The 24,754-nt window shown below is 37.3% G+C and overlaps 1 protein-coding gene across 2 annotated transcripts in view; it reads left to right on the top strand.

The window, feature by feature from the left end:
- CDH12 (cadherin 12) overlaps nucleotides 1-24,754 on the top strand; it is a 170,484-nt gene that overhangs the window by 92,223 nt on the left and 53,507 nt on the right. The window contains exons 3-4 of one of the 2 annotated variants that reach the window (XM_074146585.1): nucleotides 4,548-4,667; nucleotides 8,717-8,884. In XM_074146585.1, the coding sequence (XP_074002686.1) occupies nucleotides 4,548-4,667; nucleotides 8,717-8,884 (288 nt within the window). The remainder of the gene's footprint in view (nucleotides 1-4,547; nucleotides 4,668-8,716; nucleotides 8,885-24,754) is intronic. The other variant, XM_074146586.1, reaches the window with a different exon arrangement.

Here is a 24,754-nt window from a genome sequence, read left to right as displayed (position 1 = left end):
TTGTGGCCATCCCCTGGACCCGCCTAAGCAGGTCCATGTGTTTCTGATGCTGGAGGCCCCAGAGCTGAACACAGTACTCCAGATGGGGTCCCACAAGAGTGGGGTAGAGGGGCAGAATCACTTCCCTCAATCTGCTTGTCACACTTGTTTTGATGCAGCCCAGAATATGATTTGCTTTCTGGGCTGCGAGCACACGTTGATGGGTCATACTCAGTTGTTCATCCACCAACACCCCCAAGTCCATCTCCACAGGGCTGCTCTCAATTGACATCACCCAGTCTGTACTGACAGTGGTAACTGACCCAGCCCATGTGCAGAACCTCAAACTTGGCCTTGTTGAACTTCATGAGGTTCACATGGACCTGCCAAGGTCCCTTTAGATGGCATCCCTTCCCTTCAGCATGTGTTGACCGTACCACACAGCTTGGTGTCATTAGCAAACTTGTTGAGGGTGTACTCAATTCCATTGTCCACATCCCCGACAAAGATGTTAAATAATACTGGTCCCAGTAGGGACCCCTAAGAGCACTACTCATCACTGGTCTCCACATGAACATTGAGCCATTGACTGTAACACTTTGAGTGTGACCATCCAGCCAATTCCTTATCCACCAAGTGGTCCACCTGTCAAATCCATGTGTCTGCATTTTGGAGACAAGGATGTTCTGTGGGACATTATCAAAATCATAGGCATAGTGAGATAAAATATAAATAATACAGATCATCCTTCCTTATTGGTCTCTTAAACAACAATAATTAAATTTCATTTAACCATAAGGAGTCAAAATAAAATTTAATCTAGGTACTGATTTGATAGAGTAAAATTGTAAACAAATGAGTTGGTGTTTCATCTTTAATTCTACAAATAAATGAATAAATCACACTGTTCATACGAAGGTAAAAAGTTCTTAAAGTGTATGTAAGTTTTCCATAAAAAAGACTGCAGCATTTTTTGCACACACTTTACCAGAGCTAAATCTGCCTTCTGAATATGACCTAACGTAGCAAACTATCATATCTTGGTCCTCTTCAAAGCAAACTGTAATTATTTTTTCCTGAACCGAGCTTCTAAGGATTAAAAGAAAAGCTCTGATAGTAATAAATGCAGGTGCAGAATTGTAACTGAAATGGCTAGAATATAAGCACTACTATTAAGTACTTAAGAGGCACAATGCTTTCTTCTTAAAAAATTTCCTTAAAATTGAATCACATATAGGATTTATTTTGTTTCATTGCAGCTTCAGTTTAGCAGCTAATATTAATTTCAAATCTCAAGGTTAGTACAATATTAGATTTAAAGATTCTTCTTTTTTGAAAAAGATGGCATATAGAGTTATGTGTTGTTTTCAATTTGCAAGCAAGGTGCAGTGAAGCAAAGTTCATAAAGATGATATATCATAAAGTCCAAAAGTACTGCAAAAGTATTGATTAGGTAACATGAAATTTTCCTCAATGCCTGACTTTAGGAGCCTTTTAACTGTCCACATTTGTTGTCCAAAGTTAGTCAACGTGAACAGTCAGTAGTAAATATGTGATTCACCCTCTTGTGGTGATGGCCAGTGCGCTCTGTGACAGGTCTGCTGTTTCGATCAGATACTCTTAAGTGCTAGAGAGATCTTTGTTAGGGTGTTTGCAAGTTCTCTGTTGATAACCTGTGAGAAGGCAGGTGCTGTGGATAGCCTTCCAGAAGCATTGGATTTTTAAATACTGACCTTTGATAGGTCTTCTCAGTGCTCAGCACTTCAGAAAATAAGTGCATATACAAAGAACCTTAACTTCCACAAAGAACCTTAACTTCCTCAAAGAACCTTAACTTTCTGCACTTGTGTTTGTAAATCTTAATCTACCTGTCCTGTTCTTTTATGGAGAATGTTGCTCCTTTCTAGGTGCAAAGCAAAGGTCTTGGTAACATGATGACAAAATTTTGTCAATTTTCACTCAGAAGACAAACTAAAATCAGCTCCCTGAAGTAGAAACCACTGTGGCATCAGAAACATAAGCCCTGGCACAAGGGGAGACTTGGAAATGTGTAACAGCACTGCCTTTTTGGGGGGAAAAGTGCAGGCTATTGTCTTAAACCAGTCCCAAAGCAGCACACTTGTCAGCCAAAGCGCTCAATCACCCAGTTCCAGCTCAGACTTCAGTCTCCGGGAACCACCACTTCAGAGGGGAGCAAAACTCACCAGCCCAGGGTCAGAACACAGTGAAAGACTGAAGAATTTGGTAGGGAGGAAAGAAGGAGGGACCTGTGTGAAAAGGTAACATTTCTTTTCAGTGGAAAAAGTAGACTGAATTTTTTACGTTGGAAAGATTGTGAGATACTGTAGCAATGAAGGAAGACATATGTGTGTATATGAGGAAGGGAAGTTGTACTGTACGGTGAGTGAACATGACATATTTTGTCAATGTAATTGCTCCAGAAGGAACAGGTCTCTCTTTTCCTTCCACAACAGTAAATGTCCGAAGGTGGTACGTACAGTGAACTTTTGGGTTTTGAGAGAAGAGGGGAAAAATTTGAAAGCCACCGTTTTCTTCTCCATCTTGGTCACAGAAGTAGAACTAAGTTATTGCTGTGGCTCCCTGAGTTTCTGGAGCAGAAGACAGGGCTGAAAGCGGGAGATCCTATTACGAAGATATTCCTTATGGGTAGGAACAGATGAAAGCCATCAAATGCCCTACAGGTATTAGAAAGCTTCTGTCTGTCATTCTAGTAGGAAAATATATTCCCCCAGCTAGGCTTGTCTAAGCTATTTAATGTACAGTCAGTTATGGTTATGTATTATGTAAAGAAAGGCATGAATGTTTTAGTAGGCACTGCTTCCACAATTGTTATATGAACCTGGACTTTGGTATTCTCTAACATGTATCATTCCTTACCTTTCACATCCAGAAAATCAAGACACTAGTCTCAGGCTTTTAGTTAACTGAATCCATCTCAATGGCTTATTTTCATTAATTTATTCATTGATAATATTTTATTTTTTTAGAAGTTGATTTTAATGAAACTTGCCCAAAGCTTAAAAACATGATCAGCCTATTGACTTTAAAAAGCAATTGTTAGTCAAATTGCACTCATATTTTTGTGTCTTCTTCAGTAGACAAAAAGAATATCTCTTGGAATACCTTTTTGTTCTCTATTGTTCAATAAACAACTGTAAAAGGAGCAGTCTTGTATCACCAGCGAGTATTTTTACATTGTTAATTCCAAACCCTTCAGCACCACTGTCAATCCTTATATGGGGAGGGAGGAAGGGGAAGGGAGGAGGGGAGGGGTGGCAGGGACTGAAAAAAAAAATTCTCCCAACAGCTACCTTTGCTATGAGTTACTTTCCTGTCTAAGTCATACGGCCTTTCACATGGAGCATCTCTCAGTGAGGCACTCTCAGAAATAAACTTCGACAAGTCCACTAAGGTTAATTCTAGATTGTGAACATCCTTTGAAACATGCCGGTTTTCATTACAGAAAAGAAGCAGTCTTGAAGTGCTTGCAGTACTCCACAGATATTCTTCATAAAATGTTAGATGGCCTTCAAATGCAGAACATTCCTTAAAACAAAAACGGTGGGGATAACCCTCCTCCCTCTGCTGGTTCTCGTATAGGTTGTCTTAGCCCTCACTCACTCCAAATCAGCACCACAGATCCCAACATTCAAATGCACAGAAGATTGTAGGAAACTATTAATTCTTCAAAACTGATAGGAGAGCCTAAATATGTGGCTGTTTGTTTTGCTGAAGACTATAGTTTGAGCACTATTTTAAGTATGGGGCAGTGGGGAAATGCAGATAAATTGCTTAGAAACCATCAGGAGGGACAAGACATTTCTTAAGACTATTGCCATTTACAGTGAGTATTCTGTCTTCGTGTGCATTTCTTTTGCTCCATGGTATGGATCCCCTTTAAGTTGGAATATAAAGTAAACTGCACATGGCTGAAAACAGAATGTCAAGGGGAGGTTCTTTCTCCATGGTGCTTTTGTTTCCTAATGAGCTGTATTGAAAAGAGATGAAGACTGAAGTCTGGATTTTGAAGACAACTGGCTCAACCGAACAACCTAATTTCATTTTACAATGGGAATGTGAATTCCGTCTTTAGGAGACTGCAGTATGGTTTTGTTAAGGTACTTAGAGATTGGTTCACTGGCAGATTCAGGAGTTGCTTGACCAAAGACTTGTTTTAAAGGCAACTCACACAGTTGTCAGCCTTTTCACAAGACTGCATACTGCTTTCTCAAAATCCAGTATTGTGCTTCTCTAGGCCTGTATCCTATATGTGTTGGGCAAAAAGGTTTTGTAAATAATGCATGTATCATAAACTGTTTATAAATATCTTCTGATGTTGGGCTGCTTTTCCTTTCCTTCCCATTATGCCTCAGATGTTACATAGATGGTTGCTAGCATGGAGCTGAAGAAATGACTGTTTTATTCCTGCCTTGTTTCCAGAAGAACAAGAATTACAACAGAATCCACTAGCAGCAGAACTAATGTGTCTGAAATATCCCTGATCACTGCTCTGTACTGAAAACGTGATTACCTGTGTTCCTTTGCAGGTGCATATGTGCTTCAAGTAAAGGCGACAGATGCTGATGATCCCACTTATGGAAACAGTGCCAGAGTGGTATACAGCATTCTTCAGGGGCAACCATATTTCTCCATTGATCCGAAGACAGGTAAATAGTTTATCAGCAATAATGGACAAATTTAACTTTGGATTTTGATTCATGTGGGTAGTGTCAATGAATAAATATGCACTGGGCTGATATGTCTAAAAGCCAGTAGAGTAACTTTGCACGTGATTTAGTTTTGAGTATTGACTATTTTTTTGAATTAATTACAATCTATTGTAGAAAAAAAAAGAAACATGCTCCTCCAATCAGTCCTGGAATATCTGAAGTATGTATACATTGAATGATTATTTTTTTATGCTTTACCATTTCTCTATAGATAAAGCTGTATCTGCTACATGCATTCTATTTTGGGGTTTTTTTCCTGATGATTCAGTTTCGTATTTTGGGTCTACATTTTTTTTTTTCTCAGGATTTTCTCTTGCTGAACTTACAGTCAGAAATTCTCTAGCAATGATTGTTTTGCTATATAGATCTAATCTGAGGCTGTGGAACAGCTAATCATCTCCTGCCCTCCTCTTTTCTTGGGGCATAGGATGTTTGTCTGGGGTTATTGGATGTGTGAGCAGAAAAGGATAATACATTTAGAGACAAGTATTTGGGAGATTGGTAGACATGTTAATTAGATATCTTGTCCTATATTTTTAAATGTCATTCTTGTTTTTATATTTAGTAATTCAGTTAAGGGGCCAATAACCTGCATGGTGAATGCCATACTTTGTGTCATCCTGAATGTGTTACAGGGGTAGTTGTCCATATGCTCCTTTCAGCAAATAGTTTCTCCTTCCAGTGAAGCTGTACTTGAATGTCAGACTGTGTGTTAAAGAGCCTTTGTCCCTGATAATCAATAGTTTGGTGGTGAGATCCTCATAAGGCTGTTAGTGCACTATCACCAATGGGCACATTCCTTTGTCACATGCTCCGTTTAGCAGGAGATGATACTGCAATTTGCAGTGAGAAACTTTACTTTTCAAACTAAAATGGGACTTCTTCAAGTGTCTGGGGGAAAAAAAATAGTATTTACCTTTATGCTAAATTTTTTATTTCAGTCTTGAATAAGGAGTAACTCAATGACAAGAAAAATTGTCATGTGGCTTCTTCACTGAAGCCACAATTAGCATTCTAGCACAAGTTTTGCAAGAAAAAAAATAAATTTGTTAGTACTTGAAGAACTACTTTTCCTGTGGCACTTTGGGTTGGTGTATCGTGCACTCTCTTCTGTTACTCCGTAGTGAGTAATGAGTGGACCATAGGTGATGGCCTGCACGCTATTAGCCCTGGAACATCATACAAACCCAGTGTTTCCCCATCTGTCTATTAATATCTTAATATTGAGTTATAATAATATTATATAATACTGTGTTATATATATATAAAACAATATTATATAATAATAAGTTACTCTGATGGACCTTGGTGGTAAAAGAGTGGACATGGCTATAAAGGAAGATTCATGAAACAGCTAGCCCAGCATAGGTTTAAATACTATACCAGAAAAACATATATAGATTCATGCTTCTATGAGCAACAGTAATGTGCTGTAACCTGTCTTACATTAGAAAAGTCACAATATGTGAATTACCTGTGGGCCTAACCAACAATGGCTGTATAGATAAACAGTATATGAATAATAATGCACAGGATGCTGCTTAAAGATTTGCTCTAAAATCCATAAGTCTTGGGCAGCACTGCAGCTCTTCTGGAATTTCCAATTCTTTATTTTATAACCAAGGAGATGATACAGTATTTTTTCAATACAGAGTTTTACTGCCAGACACCTGTCTTGAGTGTTTTTGACAGGAAAAGGGGAAGAAAGCCATTTGAGTACAAAATGACATAAACTCAGAACTGCTGGTAGATGAATAAGCACTTTTTGGCTTGCTGTCATTGGCTTTATTTTTTGCCATCTCTTGCATTCTAGTGTCAAATTTGACACATTCCCTTGTAGTTATTTAAAGAACTTAAGAACGTTCATACTAGGCCAGACCACAAGTCCATGCTCTGTATCATCTTTCCAAAAGTGGTGGCCTGCTCAGCTCTAGTGAAGGGTTAAAGAGGAAGTGTTTAGTGATGCACCCCCTGAATACTCTTCTGGTCTTCAACAACTTGTTCTTATGAAGTTCCTGGGTGATTAGCAGTGTCCTTGTAACTAAAACTCTGAAAAGATTTCTCCTCCATAACTTATCTACTTCCCAGTAGAGTTGACATCTGGGAACACAGTATCTGCACATGCACTGACTGGAAATTCCACGGCAAAAGTTTTTTTTAGGTGAAGAACCAGCTCTTCTTGCTTCTTTGAAACGTGACACATCTTTACTTTCATACCTTACAATTACACTGCACAGTGAACAGCTAAATCCTATTTATTAGTTCCTTATTACCTTATAGACCCATATTCTCCCCTAGTTGCTTTTTTTCTAGATTGAAGACTTCTTTAAACAGAAGCTGTTCTGTAACACTGATCATCCTTCTCTTCCTTGTTAGGACAAGAAAGTGCACACAGTATTCAGCTGATATGGATGTATAAAATGTTTTAATCGTAATGCCTTTGTTCTTTATTCCTTTCCAAACAGTCCCAAACATTCTGTTTACTTTTTAGCTTCTATCACACAAAGGCTGATACGTTTGTGGAAATTTCTATTACTACCTCAAGATCTCATCGCAAAGCGGTAATGGTGAAACCACTGACCATAACTTTATATGTGAAATAAGGATTATGTTTGGCATGCACATGACTACACATACTTCTTTCTCAAATCATTCCTGATAGATGATAAATATTTACTCTGATATGAACCTTTTACACTTAAATAGTTTTTAACCTTTATGGGTCTGAATGTCACAGCTGCCCCTTTACTCCTCTTTTTTACTGACCTAATTGTTTGCAGTGCTTTTCTGGAGGTAAGCAAACTATGTGGAAGTGGGAGAGTTAGTTTTTATTGCTCTTGCAGGAAGGTTAAATGTATTACAGTCCCTGCCATGTCCACTCTTTTACCACCAAGGTCCATCAGAGTAACTGACCCTTAAAGTTTGTTTCTTATCCTTCCAGACCCATTATAACAGGGGACAAAGTCTACTTTTAAACCCAAACGGTTTAATACTAGAAAAGAATATTTTCTAAACAAATAATAACTTAGAGAAGCATGCTTCCAGTTGGTTTAGGTTTCAATTGTGTATGCTATCTGCACCAATCTGCACTTAATCATTTTCTGAAAACTATTGCAGAATATATAGCATTTTGCAGTGTACTATGCCCTTGTAAAATTTTAACAAAGAAATGCATTTTCTCCTATACATTTGGTTTCAAGAGAAAGGCTTGAGTTCCCCAAACCTTACAGCTTCTTACAACCTCATCAGCTAATTCTATGATCAGTAGTACCTCTCTCTCTCTCCAAGTCCTCCTTTTATCATATACATTCTTAACGTATCAGAAGGGAGTTTATGGCATACCTATTTAGATATCAGCTATCCAAAATAACTGATGATTAAGAGTCATTTGGGTAGTGCCTTGCCATGATATTTTTATTACATTTCGTTACGGAAAGTCCTAAAGTTTTCACTGCATCTATGTGCTGTATCAAGAAAACTTTCTCAAGTGAAAGAGAGTCTTCTAATAAAGACCTCCTTTTGTACAGAAGGAATATTGTCTTGGCCTACAGTAGTTTAACAGTGATGGCAAGTGACTGGCTGGAAACAATTGAAGATGCAGTCTCTGAAATACACTGTCACCTCTTCCTGCATTACCCTACTCTGCACAATACAGCATTCTTTGGTCCCAATGCAGCAAACATAGGCTCACGCCATTCACATCCCTAGTGAAAATGCAAGATTCTGTTTCAGCAGTTCATGTCCTGATTGAAAAGACACAGCAGTCATTTTGAATGGTTGAATAGCTGATGAGCACACTTTAGAAAAGCCTGAGAATACTTTAGAAAAGCCCAAGTGATTTGCATATTTCTGTGTGAACTCCTCTCTTATCAGCCCTCTAGGAAGAGTTCCATTTCTGGTCCAAGAGATCCAGTATTAAAATGTAATAGTAGACAATCACAGCCCTTTGTTTACTTGTTCTTTCTCTTTCCCATTTCTTCTCATAGGTGTAATACGAACAGCTTTGCCAAATATGGATAGAGAAGTGAAAGAACAATATCAAGTTCTAATCCAAGCCAAGGACATGGGAGGACAGCTGGGAGGACTAGCTGGTACTACAACTGTAAACATTACTCTCACGGATGTCAATGACAACCCACCCAGATTTCCTAAGAGTATGTTGTATTCCAAATGCACTAATTTTCAAATAAGCATGACTGAAAGTATTAATATAGAAAATCCTTTATATAAGGAATTGAGATCCAGGAAGAAAATCAGTATATGAGTGGAATATACTTAGAATATACTTAGAATATACTGTTGTGTTTTTAAATAATATAAAGCTCAATTTGAAAGTATTGAGTTTTGAGTGTTTAAGAGGATGTATATCGTCATTCCAGAGGGCCAGCCTGAGCCTGAGTGTTCATTTCATTTACACTTTATAAATTCTTTGGGAAATACTATTTTTTCAAGGAAAACTGGATGATCCCCCTCAAGTGACAAAAGGTTATAATCTAGGACTTCCAGGTACCAAAGACAGAACTGGTTCACGCTAAGCATTGTTGTTAGGATAATCAGGAACAGATTTTTCACACGTCTTGGCCAAGAAGATCATCTCTGTCCTTGAAAACACAGCCTCAAAGTAGTGATCATCCACTGCCAATTTATAACATTTCATATCAATTAGTTTAAATGAGGCTTTTCAGAAGTATGCTAATTTAAGGAGTTTCATAGTCTGTGTATGATTAGCAGGATTGTCACTTACTGCTCCCCTTAAATTTACTGAAGTTTTGTATATTCCATACCTTTGAATTGCAGACACTAATCAAGCATAAACCTTGATAACTATGCCAAAACAATTAGCTGCTAAAAGTTGTTAATAAGGCAAATTCATATTAGAACATTCGTGTGAATTTGCAGTAAGATCATGGCAGATTTTTCCTTTGTATCTCTTTTCTTGCACATGAATTGTAACCCCACTTCATGTATTATAAATGCTCCTTAGATACCAAACCACACCTGAAACTTCACATTTTTCTCTCATATAAAAATTATTCTTCTTCTTTTCCTCAGTATGAAAATATATTGCATTTCTGCAGGCATGTAAGAGTGACCATGTTAAGACAAAGATCCGTCTGGCTGTGCCTTCTGTTTCTTACGCTGACATTTAGAGGGTGTCGCGACAGAGGGAAGACAGGGCCACTCAATATGAGTGATCAGCAAGCTTCGTTTATTGATTCACACAGTTGCCTTTTATGTCCTAACATAATTAGCTCATACATATTACAAAAGTTAAGCTCATGATTGGTTAGTTCTTAGAAAGATCAACTCCGCCCTTGGTTCCTTCTTTACAGTTACTTTCATCCTCTTTTCCCATGCCTGAGCAGCTGCAACCTCCCTGTTATCATACAACAATTACAGTCAAGGACAAGGTGTCCTTGCCAGCCCAGCAGTTACAGGGGCTGAATCCGATGTTTCTCAAGCTTTTGCTCGGCCAGCTGGATCATGTCTACGTGACCCTTCTCAGCTAGCCATTCTCCCACAAGAGGGTACACATAAGAACAGGCCAAAAAGCACTTTCTCAGTTTCTAACAATTTTTAGCCCAAATGGTGTCTTTGTGTTTAACAACCCTCAATGTTTTTCCCTTACAGCAAGTTGCCCATTGCCTTGAAACTTAAGTAAAATTTCAGAGTCCACAACATCCAATGTTAGTGAGGTGCACAGACTAATCATATATTCATAGCTTCCCTCATTTGTTTTGAATTCATCCCTACATATCTACCTGCATGTTTACATCAGTAAAGAATTCAGAAAGTGTTGCAAAATATGACCTTTATTTAGAAAAGCTGTGGGTTTTTTTCAGTATGGGATATTCTCCATGAGTCCATTAATCCTACTCCTATTGTTTTGCCCTGTGCATGTCAGTCATACCCATCCTTAGCTCCCTCGAACTCCCTGGAAATCTTTGGGGAAAAAACATCAGTATTATATTAGCACCTCCAAGCTTTCATGTGCCAGAGTGGTTTGAAGCAAAATATTACACATCATAATAATTCACTTATTTCATCCTTCAGGCTCTTGGGCATTAACAGCTAATCCCAATGATTTGTTACTGTCGTGTCTGTTCGTTCCACAACTGCTTCTATAGCTAATTTAAATTTCTCATGAGTCCCCATAAAGAAGAGTTCCAGGACAGAAAAATTCCCCAGCTATTCTACACCAAAGATGAAGAAAAAAATGTGTTAAGTTTTTAATTTGTGATTTTATCTTCTCTGATATCTTCTCTGAGCACTTCTTCTATATCTCAATTTTGTGTTGGTTTTACACAGTCCCCTTTCAGGCTTTTGTCTCCAGTTGTCTTTAAAAGACAATTATTATTAACTTGTTTGCCAGAGATTTATTCAAACCTGGTTTTTGTCTTCTTTATTGTGGTCTCATAGATAAAGCAGATTTTATGGTTCCTTCTATTGTTCTCCCTGAGACACAACTTCATTTTTTTGAAAGATGTGTTCTAGTTTTATTAGCTATGTTGTTTACCCTTACTGACTTGCTTTTTAATGGGCACTGTGCATTTGCTGTGGATCTTCAAAATGGTGTCCCTAGATAGCACCCACACCACCCACAGGAATTTAACTGTCTCAATTCAGATTTTTTATAGCAATATCCCTCAGTTTTATTTATTTCCACTTTTAAACTCATTACAGTTGCTGTAAAATTTAGAAGAACTAAAGAACTTTTCCTGACTAGCTAGTGTTAATACTATTCTCTTCTAAGTCTTACTTGACTTAGAGCTTCCTTTAACAACCATCGCCATTCCTCCACTGATAAGGTATCCTTTGTCTTTCCTCTGTGTTTTGCTTCTTGGTACTCTGCTGCCTGACTGTTCTTCTTTCCCACAGATTTCAAACATGCCTATTATGCTGATATTCTTGTTAGGTATTTAAAGCTACTCATACTAGTTCTCATTTTAACCCTTGACTTTATATTGTGGCTTTCTTTGTCCTCTTTACTGGACCTGAGTTTGATTCTGTGTCATCTACTGTTTCTACATTTCCTACTGGACTATCATCACCTTTTGTAGGATTCTTTGATGAAGAATGCAGAGTTCTGATGACTTCAGCCTTTATCTGAACTCTGCATTTTTGCATTTTTTTTTAAATTGTGTGCTTTTCAACACCTGCAAATTTTCCTGAACTTTTCAGCTGGAATCATGAGGGTCATAAGAAAGTTTTTAAACTTTCTGAAGCCTGTTTTTCTGATGGCCAAAATGAATTTTACATCCTCTCTATGGGCACCCATTCTTTAGCAAGTGCTCCTAATTTCCAATAACGTGAATCCCTTCTCCTTACACCTTTTTCTCAGACAGACATTTAAAGCTTTGTCTTTCCATCTTTCTCTCCCTGTTTGTACTAAGTGTGACAATGTCCGAGTACACTACCACAAGTGTCCTTAAGTTCAGCTTTTGGTTGCCACTGTAAATTTCACTCCTAAGACCTCTGTCCAGTCTTATCTTATTTTGTCAGAGCTCACATGTTCTACAGCCACTGATGCCTCCTTGTGTTTCCTGACATCGCATCAAAACACTTGTGAAATGCTCCAAATGTGGTCAACAAGCAAATCATCCAAGAGAGGTTTTTTGAACTACCATTCTCACTGTCCTTGTCCTCAATGCTTGTTAAACCACCACTGCCGTCTGCTCCTTCCTTTCATCTGGAACCCCTGTTGCTGGAAGGGTATCGCACATACAAGAGGAAATAACACCTGGAAATTGAAAAACTCAGAGCTTTGGCAAGGTCCTTGGGTCCAATGCTCTTTCCTGTGTCTGATTTTCAGTTGTATATTTTACTTTCTTTGCTGTTAGGAGCCTAAGTCATTTTCTATTTTATTGGATGACTGCATCTGCTATGGTGTTGCAAGAATACGTAAGTCTTATATAATGTCAGACAGTTTTCATGAAACAGATAAATCATGAAATATATCATCTTCTTTGAAGAAGATAGCCTTGAGATCTCATTTAATGCATGCACTGTAGTTATGATATCTTTGCCCAATTGTTGCTATGAAGGAGCAAAAAAAATCACGAGAGATCAAGCTTGTCCTGTGCTTTGCATGTTAAGATGGTTGAAAACCTTTCCTTCTATTATATCAAATACACAGAAGCTGAATTATAGCAGTGACTCTCAACAAAATAGAAGAGAATAATATTGGAGGTTTGTGTTCATATTGAAAATAATGAACATTTAGCATGGCTTACAAGCTAAAATGTCAGTATAGAGATTCCAGTGTATTGGAACAAGCTTGATCAGGGCAGACAGTTAACTGAAATGTTCTTCGGTTTTTTTGGATGTGTTACAGGCAACATATTTATATTCTTGTAAACTAAGGACTTCTGCTTAATCAAAATAGTAAAAGAAAAAATCCTGATCAGTGGGGATTTACTTAGCCAGTCCCATTTGGTTAAGCAGTTTGTAAGATGGTATCTAGTGTGCCTGAAGTTCACAGAGACACAAGACTAATTATAGCTAAACAAAAATAATTTATAAAAAAAAGCTGAGTATGACTTTTATTTTTAATACAGTAACTGAATTTTTCAGTTTTGCTCTTTGAAAATGTTGCAATGATTCACAGTAACTGCCTGCCAGGAAATGGAATTTGTCATTTGCTTGACTACCATAGCTGAAAAGATACTTGTGCAGCATTTCAGTTTATGTGAAAAATAAGCCTTTAAAATCAGGTTCAGGCAGGTACCAAGTTCAGGCCTGGCAAGACTTAAAGAGCCTTTACTGTTGCTCGGAGTTGAGACCTCCAGCATCCCATTACTCATCACTGGTCAACAAAGCCAGGAAGTCCAAGTGCAGGCTGAAAAAGGGGACTTAAGGTCCTTCAATACTAACTGCTGCAGAGTAAATTATTTTGCATCACATAATCAGGATGACAGTTTCCCAAAGGGTTTACATCAATGATGCTATGCTATAGATTACCTTATCAAGTAAGAAGGCATCAGTTATCACAGAATGAAGTTTAAATTTATTTTCTGAACTCAGTTAAACTAAAAAAAAAAAATAGAAAAAAAAAGGTTTCACAGTAGAAGTAGGAGAATATACATTATTAATACTTGGAGGAAGCTACATTGATAAATATTACATTACAAGCTTGCCAAAAAAATGTATCATGGAACACCTTCATCTCATCGAGGGTCCTTTAAGAAGACAGGCAGGTTCGGATGGGATATCGGCATCCAGTGATGAAAAACCACTGACTATCCTGCTGAACATGGAATTTTTTATTTAGAACCTTTGCTTTTGAACATATTCAGTGGGGAACTCCCACCTTGCATGTCTCACGGTAATGAGGAGTGTAACAAAGGGGAAACCTCTAAACATTATATATTTCTGTCAGAGTTGTTTGACCTGCAGGTATCTGTTGGCCCACATTTCAGGAAAATGAGACACTTCAGAAAACTGATACTTTCTTTATAACTAGAAGAAAAATGAATCTGAATGATTTTATTAGTAGAAATTTATTTCCAAAAGTGTTTTATATGCCTTGCCAGACTCTTCTTTAGTACACTGACTTTCTGCATTACTATGCATTTTTCATTATTAAAGATACAGCTTTTTTTGTAAATATTAAGATAAATGTTTCATACCAAAGTTTGATTCTTACCAAAACCAGGAAAAATAAGGCAAAGACTGAAAGGGAAAGTACTTTTCCTATCATAGCAACCATGTTCAAGCAATTAAGTGAAAATGTGGTATAACATAACATTGCCTTTGAACAGAGAAGAGTGAATAAAAGCTGTTTCTGTAGGCATACATCCTGGTCCAGAAGGGAGTTGATGGCCTTTCTCTCTCAGCTACTCACGTAAATGGTAGCTGGTTCAGTAAAAAGACAGTTCAGTACAAACTTCCTAGAAGCTAATAGGCTAACCCTCAACGCGTCAAGCATTAGACCGGTCTGAGCTAGCTGCAAGGACAGCTGTGGCTTGTTTCCAACTCTTAAAATAGGCTTCAAGAAAGAATAGATGGATTATATTTACTTCAACATTTAAATGACAAAAACTGTATAATTAGTTGGTATAAATTATACTTTATGGAATCAAACCAATTAAGTGATGTGGCTGATTCATATTTTGTAAGGTTATTGTGCTTCAGTTTTCCTGTCTCTTTCTTTTGTTCACTGATGACAGAGTGACTGTGAAAGAAATTTAGAGAAATAAACCCTTATATTCTGAGCAATAAAAGCACATGCGAATCATTTTAGTCAAAGGAATAGTATGTCCTTTTATTTTAATATGACATAAATATACTTTTAGAGGATAAGACCCTGAGATAGAAGAAATGCAATTGAATTTTTAAATTTATACAGTTTTTATTCTGATATTAGCAAATAAAAGACCATTCTCAAGTATCTTATGAAGTCAGCAATAAGTTGGGTTTATTTTTAAGGTATGTATTTTTAAGGTGACACCCCCTTAATTTACTTTTTTTATTCAATAGAACTGTTTGGCTAAAGCTATGTTTAATCATCTCTTTTCCAACTCACAGAAGTCAATATTGTAGGGGAATGATTGAAAACTGTTTTTAATAGAAGAAAAATTAATTAAGGTTTGGACTCAGTACTTGAATTTTATCTACTTGTGCACATCTTGGCTTTAAAAAAAGAGTCTCTGATGGTTAGAAACCATTACCTCAGGGCTATTTTGCAACCACATTTAAAATGTTCAAATGGCTGCAGAGCAATGCCTCGACATCACAAGGGCCAGTTTTTTGCCGTCATTGGTCTTTTCAGAAGCATACCAGTGAAATCCATCAAGTTAGTTTGCATAAAGGAGTGTGGTAAATTTCCAGAAATGCTAATATTCTTGGAAACAGAAATGCCACTATTCATCTCTCTGGTAATGACACCTTAAATAAGCAAGGTTGAAGGATTGTTCCTGGGACCTTGCACGTCATCTGCCTGTCCATACTGTAGGATTTTGCAGCTAATTGGATCTGAATTTCAAGAGTGGCCAGTACAATGCATTTAACAGAATAAATTAAATTCTCTATTGGAGACAGCAGAGGAAACAACAATGTTAACTAGAAAAGTCAACAAAATGAAATAGAACAATTCAGAAACTGAAATAAAATATCTTTCATAGATGCAGTTTCAGGAATTTCAGAAATTTCAGTGCGAAAAAAGACCTTTATAAAAGATATCTAGCCTTTTTTTAGTTATATAAACTTTGCATGCTACTTGAATGATCTATTATCTATTTCACAATTATGATATTAGGAATAGAGTTTGCGTATTATTACCCTCTAGGTAGCATCTGTTTTCAATGACTATTGGTGATAGAATGTTTTAATAGATTTACTTTCAATTACTAAAATCTGCAGAAACATTTGGAAAGAAACGACAACCAAATTCTAAACTTTATAGCCTGCCTATACATACTTATGCATACACACTCTATGGATTGAAAACTCTTATCATAGTTATTAATTTATATATTCTGGGAAGCTTAGTGCATCACAGAAATTGCACACACACTATTTAGCATATTTTACTGCATAAAAGTAGGTCAATTTTGTTCACTCAGTAAACTCAGTGTGACTGATTCCATTCATGTGGCTTTGAACCAGCCTTGCTCAGATTTTATTGCAAAATTGGATTCAGATACAGAGTGCAAGTAAAAGGTCTTCTGGTCCACGTGAGCTACAAAGAAAAATCTTTTATTCTGCTGCTTTGGATGAGTGGCCTATGAGAGAGAAGTTCCTCATATATTCATATCTTCTTTTAAAGATTTTAGAACACAACACATATCCCACCTAGTAGCAAATTAAACATTTACACAAAAGGGCTGCGTGATTAAGAAATTATTCTGTTCACTAACCAAAAAAATTAAAATAATGAAAGCAGATGTTTTGATTAAAAAGAAAACGAGGAAGATTTATTCTGTCCCCATTTGGCCAATTTGCTAGAAAATTTACTTGGGATTAAGGTTCAGAGCTCCGATCTGCCTAATTAAATATTTTAACCAGTCTGCCCAACTTTCTGGGAAGTTACTCTACCTACTGCAATTTAGATAGGGAAGTATGGCTTTCTGTTGGTACTCCTGTTAAAAGTTGTTGTGCTTTGTATACAGCACTTGTATCTCCATTGGCTCTCAGAATGAAAACAAGTCTATCTTTCATTGATTAAAGAATTTGCCTGGCAGACAAGATGCCCTAATTCATTTCCAGCAACTAATTACTTATTTGGTACCAAATGGGAGGTAGTTACACAGGACAGGTGGTCAGATTCATTGCAGACTAGCCTGAAGGCAATGATTAGGTGGGAGACCGAGTCAGAGCTTGATTTGAATCAGAAAGGGAGGGAAGGTTGAATCCTAGTATACTCCATCTTTGTTAATTGTCTAACCACTATGACATAAGACATAAAGGGAAAAGAGCATCAGCTTGATTTTGTAAACCAAGCTTAAATATTTTAATGTCAGAAAATCTCAAGCAAATCTGATTTCCATTTACCTGTGAGTTTGGGGTAAACGAAAACTGTATTTTTGAGTTGAACATCTATTTTAACCAGCCATTTCAAGGGGTGATGGAAGACAGAAATGCAAAGACTCCAGAAATGGGCCCATGCAGCTGTAAGCCAATCATGAAACAGCAGGAAGAGTGTTGGGGAAAGTTCCTGGACATTTAAATCATCCGTACTATTAGCCTTAGCACAGTCACTGGGCACAGTTTTGACCAACACCAAGTAAAGCTTTCTCAGACAAATTCAGGGCATATGGGGAAATTAGTACAGATCGGGAACTATTCTCTGCAGTCACTTGCCATGAAGCTGACCTATTTTGGTGTGGGTAAAAGAATTTAATAACATGGAAATAGGCCATTCTATACTGGCTAGCTTCTGGGCTGCAGAGTACAGCCGGTACATGAAATTTCTTTGTACAGTTTTAGCTTTTTTGAGCCTATGCTTTGCAATCCAGGCCATGCAGCCCACCTTGGGTTATGGCACCCGACAGTTAAGTAGGCTTCTGTTACTATTTGTGTGTGCACGCAGTATAAAGGGGTTAACATAAAATTCAACATCTATACGGATTTTGATTTACACTTATGCCAACTTTCTCTTACATTTTTCTTATTCCTTTCCACATCAGAATTCTTCAAGCACTTCCAGTAACAGGTGATTTGCCCCAAAAGTGGATAAAGTCTTAGTAAAAGCTCCCTAGAAATTTCTTTGCTTTGGTAGCTGTCACTGTTGCATGATCTTGATCTTACAGCATCTTGAAGAGTGAAGCATTTGATTCAGACTGAACAATGACACAAAACCCAATAAAAAAAAAAAGTGAGGTAAAGGTAGAAGGTAGAAATATTCAGTTACTCTAGATTCTCAAAACACTAAATGTTTACTAAATTTTATGTCTGCTACACATTTTTTTTTAATCTTTCTCAAGAGTGCATAACTAGCACAGGCTATTCTTAGAGGACTGTTTCGAGTACTGACTGAAGAAACAAAAACCTCTTTAAAGCTCTAAACTGAGAGAGCCTGAACCCTCAGCTGCAAAGCAGAACATGAAAACAAGTATAGCTATTTCTTGGTACTATTCCATAACCAATGAAAAGTGTAGGTAATTTGTCACAAGGTAAAATGTAATGTTCTGATTGCACAATAAGAAATAGTCCAAGAAATGCAAATGAGCACAGTAATGTTTGAAGTTAAATATTATCTATTGGTCATAAAATTCTGTTGTTAGTCTGCACTTATCCAATTCATTTTCCCCCATCATCAGGTTTAAGTGGTAATTGATCATTAACAGCAAGATTTATAAGTCAATTATTTTTAAACACATCATTATCATCATAGTATATTATTATAATTAATAATTGTATTTTACATCTGCTGCCTTCTGTATAGAAGGTGTAAGCAAATACAGTTCATAGAAATTCAACAGCCTTTGGCAGGAATCATGACATTCATTCCACCCCAATGTGTTTTCTGTGGGGAGCAGTGAAGACATTATTCATTCAAAACAAGGAGAGTAATTAGACTGGATGCATGAAATTATCCGTGGTAACCTTGAGATGGCTTAGAAGCACCATGCATTTCTACCCACTCTCTGATACTGAAGAGTAGCTAGGACTACAGATTTAACAGCAAGGGGTTGCCTTGCAATGCCTTGAGAATTGGTTGCAAAGTGACTCTCAGACTACAGTCTAAATTGCTGCATCACCATAATTTCTGGCAGCATCTGCCTTTTTCCCCAACTCCTTCTGCCCAAGGAAGAAATTAACACTGCTTCTGACTGTGGTGGGTTGGCTTTCTGAAAATTTAGAGGCTGCAGTGCAACATGAAGTGAAACATGAAGTGAGCATAATATGTATTCATCTCAGTATAATCACAGTAGTTTATGCTCATGATTTTCAGAAATACCTAACAACCACAATTATAGTCAGATTTTCAGGAGTGCTCCAGTCCTTGGAAAAGCATTAAATGAGATGCCCAAAAGGTGTCTTGCAACAATCCAGAGGTTCCTGCTGACAGCAAGCAGTTTTGAAACTGTCTTCTCTGAATCCAAAATACATTTTTAGTTGAATTTTTGCATAAAGCAAGCTATACAAATAAAAAAGAAAATAACAGAAATATTCTAGATTAATTCTTTCAAGTTTTCTCTTGAATTCATGACAATTGTTTTTTTCTCAGTGGTAAATCACAGTAAATTTCTTGATCTTGTTAATGTAATCACCAGTGTATCATTTTTTGGTCTATATGACACACTAAGTTGCAAGTATTTTAAGGAAAATTCACGCAGTAAACCAAAATTTGAAACAAAGAGCAGTAAATTATTGTGCACTTGATGATTTCACATTTTTATCTTTAAAAATAATAATTTTCTGCTTCAGACTGTGCCAACATGGTGAAGAAAAGTATTATATATTTTAGGGAAGACCATTTACATAAAATTTACCCAATGAGCAAGAGAAGATCAAAGCTTCACAGATTGTCCTTGGAGTAATACAGATGTTGAGCATGTTTTGTTTAGGTGATTTTAGGCATGCAACTTAGGTGTGATTCAGAGGACTAAAGATTGGGACCTAATTTCCTCAGTCGATGGAGAGAAAAATGATTTTTCTAATACAGATGATTTAGAGCACTTGGCTTAGATCCTCAAGTAAATGGTTTGACCACATTCTTAAGAGTGAATGAACTGTAGTAAATTTGTGTTATATTTTGTGCCAGAGTAATAAAGAAAATATGAAAAAGCTCCCGCAAGATATTTAAGAAGCAGAGATGTTAAGCAGAGCATTACAAACACTGTGTCCCATCCTTGGCAATATACTTTTTATCATGTTAACATTTCACATATATCATGCAATTTAAATTTTATAGAGAGAATAAGTGTATTGATTTATTTCATGGTGACAGCGTGATCACCAGAATATTACCAATAGACCTACCTGCTAAGTGGCAATTACATGCTGCCTGAGATTCTGAAAAACGAAAGACATTTTCTCCTGAAAACTATCCTTTTTCTATCCATAAGGCACACTGCAACTCGATAATTCTTTATAACCATCTTATAATTTACATAAAACCATCTGACTCAACTTTTAGATTATATCCCAACAAAACTATTTTTCTCATTGTATTTTGGACTTTTTTTACTGACTTTTTTTGTTTCGTAATAATTTCTTAATCAGTAGACTGGATCTTAGCAGAACAGTTCTTTACTGGTCATGATACATAATGAAGCTGATCATCTACAACTGGTTTTCCACATAAGCCCTCAGAGATGCAGGAAGCACGTTGTCTAACACATGAATGCATCGACAAAGTCAGACTTTGCACAGATGACCATTTAGCCACTGCTTTTCTGTATAGCAAGACCAATGGAAGGGGATGTAATAATGGTGGGATCTTTCCTACACAGTAATAACAGCATGATTAAAGCAGTTACTCAGGAACTTAATTTGGTCTCCTCAGCTTGTCAGAGTTCAACTCCATATCATCTAGGAGAAACCCTTAATTATAAACATGATCAAGTTCTAGAAATGTGCATTTTCTTCGCCTCCTAGTAAAATTATGCCAACATACAAAAGAAAAATTAAGATTCTTTAAAGAAGATTATTATTCTTGCTTAGTTATGAGGACACACACATCTGAGTGTCTGTGGCTCCAAACAACTGCTTCTAGAATTATTTCTGCATTCTGCAGTTAAACAGAGTATTCTCTGTTCTCTTTGCTACACCCAACACTCTTTGGAGATAGAAGCTGTGGGTCTGAATATCTTTAGCTGAGAAAATGAACTGGCATTTCCCATTTCCTGAACCCTTGCTCCAACAAGGGGGACATTATGCTCTGTGATATAATAACCTCTGTGGCATAATAACCTCTGACATGCAATGGGGAGATTTATTTTTAGAAAGCTTTCTGACAACAGTTTATCAGTCAAAAAAACAGCAAATGGTTAAACTGAAATTTTTCAGTATACAAAAATTGTACCAGGTATGATGAACTTTTTTTTCCCTTTAGGGAAGGAAGAAAGAGGACGGGCTCAAAAACTCATTCTGATAGCTCACCTGAGGGGCTGATAGAGTCCTTGCTCAGCAGCTGCTAGCCCTGGGGAAGCTTTGTCATGTGGATTACCCTAAGTTTGGGCAAGACCAAACTCAAAGGGGGTTTTATTTCTGCTCATTTTCCCTTGAACTGGAGATCCTTAGACATCCGGGATCTCTTGAACATAAGAAGTTCCATCTGAACATGAGAAGGAACTTCTTTACTTTGAGGGTGGCAGAGCCTGGAACAGGCTGCCCAGAGAGGTGGTGGAATCTCTGTCTCTGGAGACATTCAAAACGCACCTGGACATGTTCCTGTGCAACCTGCTCTAGGTGAACCTGCTTTGTCAGGGGGGTTGGACTAGAGGATCTCCAGAGGTCCCTTCCAACCCCGTATCATTCTGTGATTCTGTGATTTTGTGATTCTGCAGTTTGGGGAGAAATAGCTCTTGCTAAGTGTAGACTTTGCAATCCATAGCAGAGAACCAGGAATTTTTAAGAATGTTTTTGCTTTATCTAATGAGGCTATAATGAGGTCTAGAGCACAAGTCTTATGAGGAGCAGCTGAGGGAACTGGGGTTGTTTAGCCTGGAGAAAAGGAGGCTGAGGGGAGACCTTATCGCTTTCTACAACTACCTGGAAGGATGTTGTAGCAAGGTGGGTGTTGGTCTCTTCTCTCAAGTAATCGGTGATAGGACGAGAGGAAATGGGCTCAAGTTGCACAGGGGAAGTTTAGATTGGATGTTAGGAAAAATTTCTTCACTGAAAGGGTTGTCAACTGTTGGAACAGGCTACCCAGGGAAGTGGTTGAGTCCCCATCGCTGGAGGTGTTTAAAAGATGTGTAGATGTAGAGATGTAGTGCTGAGGGACGTGGTTTAGTAGGAACTTGGCAGTGCTAGGTTAACCATTGGACTATGATCATCTTAAAGGTCTCTTCCAACCATAATGATTTTATGATTCTCTAAACCCTGACTCAGAGCAGTGGGTTTGAGGATGGAAGAAGTCTTGCCATAACTGAAGTTTTACCAGCCTATGCCAGGTTGCGCATGACCTACACCAGAGCTCATGGTGACAAAACCCATCCTTTCTCTTCCCTATGCAAGGTCCCAACCCCCTGCAGTACACAGAGGCACAGCTAGGAGAGTCATGAATATATCTCACTGCTGTGCTAAGTAACATATTCCCAGCATGTACATCAGATGCTGCTGATTAGGCTGATTAGCGGTAGCTGAGGTAACAGGTTTAGTATCTGCTTGTATTTGTAGTAACCTTTCTTTTGCCTGTTACACTACTGTTAAAACACCAGCAAGTAAAAATTAACTGTTGTCTTTGGCTTTTTCCTAAAAAGACAAAAATCAGTGCCCTCATAACCTGGCAAGGATAAAAACTGAAATGCCTTAGTAATTTAAGCTAACAAGAATATAATAATATATATAATCTGTTGTGGTTTTTTTTTTTTTTTTCCTGAGAAAACATTAAAGATTTAGATCAAAGACAAAGGAATTATTTTATTTCAATGTTGTTGCCTATAAGAATCATGCTATCATGATTAACTGCGATGTAATACTTTGGCAGCTGCCAAAGCGAACTGAAAAAAATACGGACAAAGAAAAAACAGGAGAGGATAATCCTGCATAAACACAGTACATGTGTGGTGACAGTGTAAAAAAAAAGCTCAAATAGCATTTACAGCTGCTTGGTTGAGGGCTGTTACGCATTTAGCTTAAGTCCTTAGATGGTAACCTGGGTTATTAATGGTTGTTTTGCTGGTGAGATGTAATGATGGTATTCATTTCTTATTCTCATCAGAATTGAAAATCTTTTTGGTAAATGATGGTGTACCCATAAACTGCAGGTGTGGAGAAACAAAACAAAACAAAACCTTTCATAAGTAAAAATCAAACCCCAGAACATCTTTTGAGCCTTAAAAACTAAAACTAATCTAATCATGTCAAAAGAACTGTAAATGTGTGCTGAATTTCAGTCAATATGACTGATTACCTGTCACTTACTCAGCTCTGATTTCTTCCCGCTATGTGCTTTGGAACCATCTTTGATTTAGAAACTCAGAGGCAGCGTGTATTAGTTGTTAGCTCACCTCCACCTTGGTTTCCTGAATGCTTCTGGGGCTGAGTTATAAGCCCTATCAGTCATTTCAGCCTAAAAGCTGAAAAAAACTCAGAATCATCGCTCATTTATTTTTATGATCCTTATTGATGCTGCTCAACCTGAAACTCTGAGGAAGTTTCACTCCTTGAGTCACATAGACACTACACAGGCTTTACAAGGGAATGTCTGAATGGATACGTTAAGCTACATAATCACTGGACTTTCTCTAGTTTCAGATTTGGGGTTGAATTTTAAGTATAATTTAAGTGTGAAGTGTTGCATAAGTTAAGCATGCCAACTGGAACATGACTTTTGGACTTAAAAATATCCTTTTTTTTTTTCTTAAAATTCCATTTACAGCAGAGCAAAAAGTCTTGACCAGGCGATATGCATTGCTACTAGCTTTCTTATATGTGAGAATATTCCAACATGCATGCAATGTACATGACTGAAATCAGCAGAGGCATAACTAGTCACAGAGTCCAGTTTCATAGTGCAGTCTGAGGGAAGCAAGGCCTTGCTCCTTTGGTACATGCCGTATCACTCATCCTTTACAAAACCCAGCAGCACGCTTAGAAAATAACTTTAGAAGAGAATTATGCAAGTAGAAGGAAAGATTTTTGTAGGCAGAGAAGTCACATGAGACAATGTACAAAATTTGACAGAACCATTTGAGCAGCATAACAATCTGCTGCATAAGTCTATCTGAGCAGTATGTTCCATCTTTCTTAGAAGCTGAAGAGAGCAAGGTTTTCCAGACCTTTGGGACTAAAAGGCTATTACTCAGGCCTGTTTCAATATACCTCTACAGCAAATGGAGGTAGTAGTGTGTGCAGGTAAAATGGATATAGAAACTGAATAATGCTAAACTGTCGTAGCAAGTCCACAACAAGAAGTAATGTCTTATAGAAATAGAAAAATAAAAATGTACAAAACTGTCTTTCTGTTACATTTCATGTGTAACATGTATTGATCATTTCAAATGTCCTCTGTACAAAGACTATTTTCTGGGGAAAAAAAAAAAAAAGGGTTTTCATGCTATACATTATATTCTCTTGAAATTTTTCCCTGAGCTGGCAACAATATACATTATTCGTTTTCATTTATTGTATTTGGAAAGTATGTTGTCACAGTAGCACCACTAACAGCTTCCATATGCTGTGAAGATACTATTGCAGGAGGACGATGACAGTGTAATTACATACTACATCTTCACAGATCTGACTCTGGCAGAGTTGAAGATTACTTCAGAGTTTCAAATTAATCTGAATGACCCGATCTTTATTGCTGTTGAATTTCTGGAAGTGATGAAATGCCAAGTCATTGAAAATAACCGATAAAAGCCTAAACAACCTGAAATGAGTAATGTAGTGTTTCTTTGACTTCATCT

This window comes from Numenius arquata, chromosome 4 (assembly GCF_964106895.1).
Source record: "Numenius arquata chromosome 4, bNumArq3.hap1.1, whole genome shotgun sequence".
Classification (NCBI taxonomy): domain Eukaryota; kingdom Metazoa; phylum Chordata; class Aves; order Charadriiformes; family Scolopacidae; genus Numenius; species Numenius arquata.
This window is presented reverse-complemented; position numbering and strand designations above follow the sequence as displayed.